The 4,702-nt window shown below is 70.4% G+C and overlaps 2 protein-coding genes across 2 annotated transcripts; one reads left to right on the top strand and one right to left on the bottom strand.

The window, feature by feature from the left end:
* Positions 1 to 66: 66 nt before the first annotated feature.
* CHLNCDRAFT_57876 (hypothetical protein) lies at positions 67 to 2,229 on the top strand (the record flags this gene model as incomplete). Its single annotated transcript, XM_005847757.1, has 4 exons — positions 67 to 89; positions 202 to 752; positions 1,045 to 1,213; positions 1,429 to 2,229. 4 exons carry the CDS (start codon positions 67 to 69, stop codon positions 1,595 to 1,597), a joined length of 912 nt encoding a protein of 303 aa, XP_005847819.1. The 3' UTR covers positions 1,598 to 2,229.
* A 138-nt stretch (positions 2,230 to 2,367) lies between these two features.
* CHLNCDRAFT_57875 (hypothetical protein) lies at positions 2,368 to 4,605 on the bottom strand (the record flags this gene model as incomplete). Its single annotated transcript, XM_005847595.1, has 7 exons — positions 2,368 to 2,662; positions 2,869 to 2,960; positions 3,149 to 3,230; positions 3,403 to 3,580; positions 3,844 to 4,053; positions 4,233 to 4,404; positions 4,539 to 4,605. The coding sequence occupies 7 exons, from the start codon at positions 4,603 to 4,605 to the stop codon at positions 2,534 to 2,536; spliced, it is 930 nt and encodes a 309-aa protein (XP_005847657.1). The 3' UTR covers positions 2,368 to 2,533.
* Positions 4,606 to 4,702: the final 97 nt, after the last annotated feature.

Genomic DNA, 4,702 nt, shown 5'->3' with positions numbered 1-4,702 from the left:
GCCCGTGGTGGCCACCGCGCCCTCCGTGTGAGTTCACAGCACCCTTGGAGCGCAGCCCGGGCCCAGATGTGTGGTGCCCGGCGCCCCTGGTGGCGGGCGCCACGCCCTCCGGCATGTCCCGGCCATGCGGCAGCTGCATCGCTTGCCAAGTCCCTGCTCGCTGAGTCCCTCTTCGCCCTCTCCCGCGTGCCCTCCCCGCAGCGACTCGGAGCGCGAGGCGCGCAGCATCAACGACGTCGGCCTGCAGTTCAAGTTCCTGCTGCCGGCCAGCGTGGTGGGGGCGGTGCTGGGCCGCGGCGGCGCCACCGTGGCCGCCATCAAGCGCGAGACGGGCGCGTACGTGCAGTTCACGCGCCCCGGCACTGCCACCAACTCCCCCAGGGAGCGCATGATGATTGTGGCTGTGGAGAACAAGGAGCAGCTGGCGGGGACGATTGGCATGGTGCTGGACGCGATTGCCGGGGAGGGCGCGATCGACAAGCTGCGCACCAAGTCGTTTGCCGCCGACAAGCTCTTCATCCAGCAAGTCATCCCCGCCATGTGCGCGGGCAAGGTGATGGGCCCCGGCGGCGAGGCCATCAAGGCCCTCAGCGAGCGCACCGGCTGCAGCGTGGTGGTGGAGGGCAAGTCGCCCAACGCAGCCTTTGTGCCCTTCCGCCTCGTCAATTACCTGGCCCCCGGGTCGGAGGAGATCTCGGCGGCGGTGGCCGAGGTGGTGGACCTCATCTGCCAGGAGGAGAAGTACGAAGCAAGTGAGTGGACGGCGTGGGCGGGTGTGGGGTGGGTTGCCTACCCGCAGCCGGCGGCCCGCTGCGGCGAGCCAGGGGCATGGGGCACAGCCGGGCGCACGGCTGGCTAGCAATGCGGCTGGCGTGTGTGGGGCAGCAGCAGTCGCGGAGCGCCAGCGCGCTACCAGCGCTTGCGACCTCGCGGGCAGGCCTGCTCCCCTGCTCCCGCCGCCCCTCCCTCTGCTCCCGCCGCCCTTCCCTCTGCTCACCCTGCCTCTCTCCTCTTGTCCTGCCCCCCTCTCCTGTCCCCCTGCAGTCATCCGGGAGCTGTCCAGTGTGTGCTTCCGCATCATCGAGATCCCTGAGCGGCGCGTGGGCGCGCTGCTGGGCCCCAACGGCTCCCACATCAAAAACCTGCAGGAGGTGCTGCGCTGCAAGATGGGCGTGGCTGACAACTCCAACAAGCCCGGCAGCCGCTTCGTCAGGTGGGCAGAGGGCGCCGCGGGCTCGGCGGGTGTTGCTCCTGGGCAGGGGCGGCCTGCGGGCAGGTCGCGCCGTGCCGACGACAGCGAGGAGTGCGCAGGCAGGCAGGGAGGGCCGGGCGGCGAGGCCGCTGCGCGACTGGAGTCCCTGGTTCCTCCCCCGCTGGTGTGCTCACCGCTCTCCCCGCCCGCCTGCCCCCCCTCCTTCCCTGGCGCAGCATCTGGGGCGCCCCGCTGAACGTCAAGGTGGCTGTGGATGTGGTCATGCTGGCCACAGGCCTCCTGCAGCAGCAGCTAGCGGCAGACGGCGGCAGTGCGCCCAGCACGCCCCGCAGCACCCGCTTCCCCAGCAGCCTCTCGCCCTCGGTCAACGGCGATGCGGAGTGAGGTCGCGGCGCGCCGCCTGTCGGCGCGCCCCCGGAGCACACGACGGCGGCGTGTGGGCGGCAAAGGCCTCCGTTGGCGAGGCCTCGCCTGTTCGCGCGCCCGCACCCACCCATTCACTCCCTTCTCTGCCTGTGGCGTGGGGGCTGGACGCATGGCTGCGCCCCCGCACACACGGCGCCCGTGTCTGGTGCTGCTTGATATTAACACGTTTCTCAATGCCTTGAAGCCTCCGCTGCACGGCCGGCGGGCGGCCGGCGCATGGCCGGCCGGCCCCCCAGTCACACTAGACCCGCTTTTTTCCAACTCTGTATACCCTTCCCATCCTCTCTGTTCTCGTTTCGCTGTTTGTTTCCCCGTCCCTAGGTAGGCAGCACTGATTTGGAGATTGGAAATTGGGCACTTGATGGTGCCAGCACCGCACCTCCTGCCTTGCACGCAGCCGCAGCAATACGTACCCATGCGGGCGCGTGGCGTGCCTCCCCGCCTCTCTCAGACTCTCCCCAACGCTCCTCAACGATTTTATTGTCATCATGCTCATATCAATTTCCTTGACTCACGCCGCGGCTTGCCTTATATTGCCGTAACTGCGCGCACACACCATCTCGCAGTGTAAGCCACTCTCTACTTTGACCAGAGATGATGCAGGCTGACAAAACAGGGGGTGGGAGCAGAGGAACAGCGCGCGCAGAGAATAAAGCAGCGCCGGGGTACACTAGCAAGGTACTGGGGCCATCCCCCCTTCCTCCTGAACCATGCCTCACTGCTCGGCGGCCTGGCAACGACAATACACGGCCTCGGCCTGCTCAAGTTCTTGCCCCGCAAGGGGCAACACAGGTAAACGCTGTCCAGTGCGGTCAGTGCGCAAGTGCAGTGTGTGTTGAGTTGAGTTCAAGGCAGCTCTGAGTGCTCGGCGGCCTTGCTCCGCTCGGTGGGGCCTCAGGCCGTGCCGCCGTTCTCGGCCGCGCCCAGCGCCGCCAGCTCAGCGCCCAGCGCCGCCACGTCAGCCGCCAGCCCAGCCATGAACCCGGGCTCCTCAGCCAGCTTCTTCTCCAGCGGGGCGCGCACCTGGGCAGGAGGAGGGGGGAGGGCGCGGCGAGGAGGAGGGCGAGGTAGGGCAGGGGTCGGGCAGGGACCGGGCGCGGTAGGCGCGAGCGCAGCAAGGCGGGCCATGCTGCGACCCCTCCCTGGGCCCCCCTGCCCCTCCCCGCTCCCATGCACCACAAACCCACCGCGGCGCTGCCAGCCGCGCACACACAGCACAGCGCGCGCACCTTGCGCTGCTTCTCCACCTCCTTGCGCGCCTTGTCCAGCGCCTTGCCCTCCAGGGCAGCGCCCTCCTTGTCGTGGGTGGGCTCCCCGCTGGCTGCACCACCCGGGCAGGCAGGCAGGCAGGCAGGCAGGCAGGCAGGCAGGCAGGCAGGGTCAGAACAGGGGCAGCCCAGAGGCAGGAAGGCAGGGGCGGGGCAGGCAGGCAGGGAGGGAGGGAGGGAGCAGGGAGGGGCGACGTGGAGGGCCATGGGCGGCCACCTGTCAGGCGGCGCCGCCCTGCACCTGCGTCCCACCGCGAGAACTTGTCAGCCAGCGCTTGCTGCACGCTGGGCAGCGCCGCCAGCTTCTCAAACTTCTCCAGCTCCTGTAGTGGGCGGCAGGGCGGCACGGTGGGGGCGAGCGCGTGCGGGGGACTGCTGGCGTGCGCGTGGGGCAGCAAGCGCTGGTGTGCAGCCTGCCCACCCTCCCAGCCCGTGTCATAACCCACACAGCCCAGCCACTTCAGGAGCCGTCTAGGCCCCCCCGCAGGGCCCCACCTTGCGCTTGGCGTCCAGCTGAGAGCGCAGCTTCTTGCCGCGCGCCTCGGCCGCCACGCGCCGGCGCTCCTCCTGCTCCCCCCGCAGCACCGCGGGCTCCTCGGGCTTCCACACGCTGCTGCCGTCGGGCCTGTCCTCCAGCCGGATTCCCAGCTCCACCAGCGTGTCGTCACGCACGCTGCGGGACAGGGGAGGCGTGCGGCAAGTGCGTGTCTGTGCGGGTGTGGGTGTGTGTGGCGAAGGGCAGAGAGGTGGGGCCACAGCAGCACGGCAGCTGGGAGCAGCAGGCAGGCGTGGCGAGCAGCCCGCGGTGCGCCAACAGGCAGGGCCTGCCCCAGCCACCCCTGCCATCCAGGCATGCGTCGCGTGGCGGGGCTGCCGGCCTGCGTCGCAGCGGCGGCAGCATGCGAGGCCAGGCGTGGCCGCCACCCCGCACCGCACCTGTCGCAGGCTGCCAGGACCTTCCCAGGTGGCGCGCCGGCCGCCGCTAGCGCCGCAATGTCCCGCTGGAACGCCGCAAAGGCTGCCAGCATGTCTGCCGCCCGCCCGCTGCTGCCCGCCTTGGCTGTCTCGCCATCCGGCACGCCGCGGCAGGCGGCCTGCAGCTCTGCCGCGGGCGCTTTGGCTTTGGCCATGCCCCGCACCTTGTCCCTGCGGGCAGGCAGGTAGGCACAGGCAGGCGCAGGCAGGGTTGGCAGGCAGGGAGGCCAGGGAAACCGGCGCTGAGGATTCGGGGCCATCGCAGCGCGGAAGAGTGCCAAAGCGCCCCACACCGCCATCTGCTGCCCTCATGCGGTTGCTCCCGCGCCCACCCCGCCCGCCCCGCCCACCTAAACGCGCTGAAGGCGTCCAGCACTGCTTCCGTGCCGCCGCAGGCCGCGCCCGCCGCCGCGTCGGCAAAGCCCAGGAAGTCGCCGGGCGCGGCGGCCAGCCCAAAGACGGACAGGATGCGGGTGACGTAGGCGGCGGCGCTGCGCAGCAGGAAGGGCTGGGGGATGGGGCCTGCGGGGGGGCGAATGGGAGGCCAGAAGGAGGGAGATCAGGGTAGGGAGGCATGAGCACAGATGTGGGCCCAGACAGCTCTGTACGGGGGGCCAGGCGGGAGCCTGGCTGGCTGCCCGGCAGCTGCCGCGCACCCGCCGCGTCCTGCCGCTTGGCCAGGTACACGTTGGCCGCCTTGATCAGGTCGCACAGCGCGCCCATGGCAGCCTGCACAGCGCAGCGCAGCACAGCACAGCATTCAGCTCAACACTCGACAGCCAGTCCAGCACACGCGTCGAGCTGGGTCTGGCTGGTGCAC

The sequence above is a fragment of the Chlorella variabilis genome (genome assembly GCF_000147415.1).
Source record: "Chlorella variabilis unplaced genomic scaffold CHLNCscaffold_10, whole genome shotgun sequence".
NCBI lineage: Eukaryota > Viridiplantae > Chlorophyta > Trebouxiophyceae > Chlorellales > Chlorellaceae > Chlorella > Chlorella variabilis.
The sequence above is the reverse complement of the archived record's forward strand: the minus strand, read 5'-3'. Positions and strand labels throughout refer to the sequence as shown.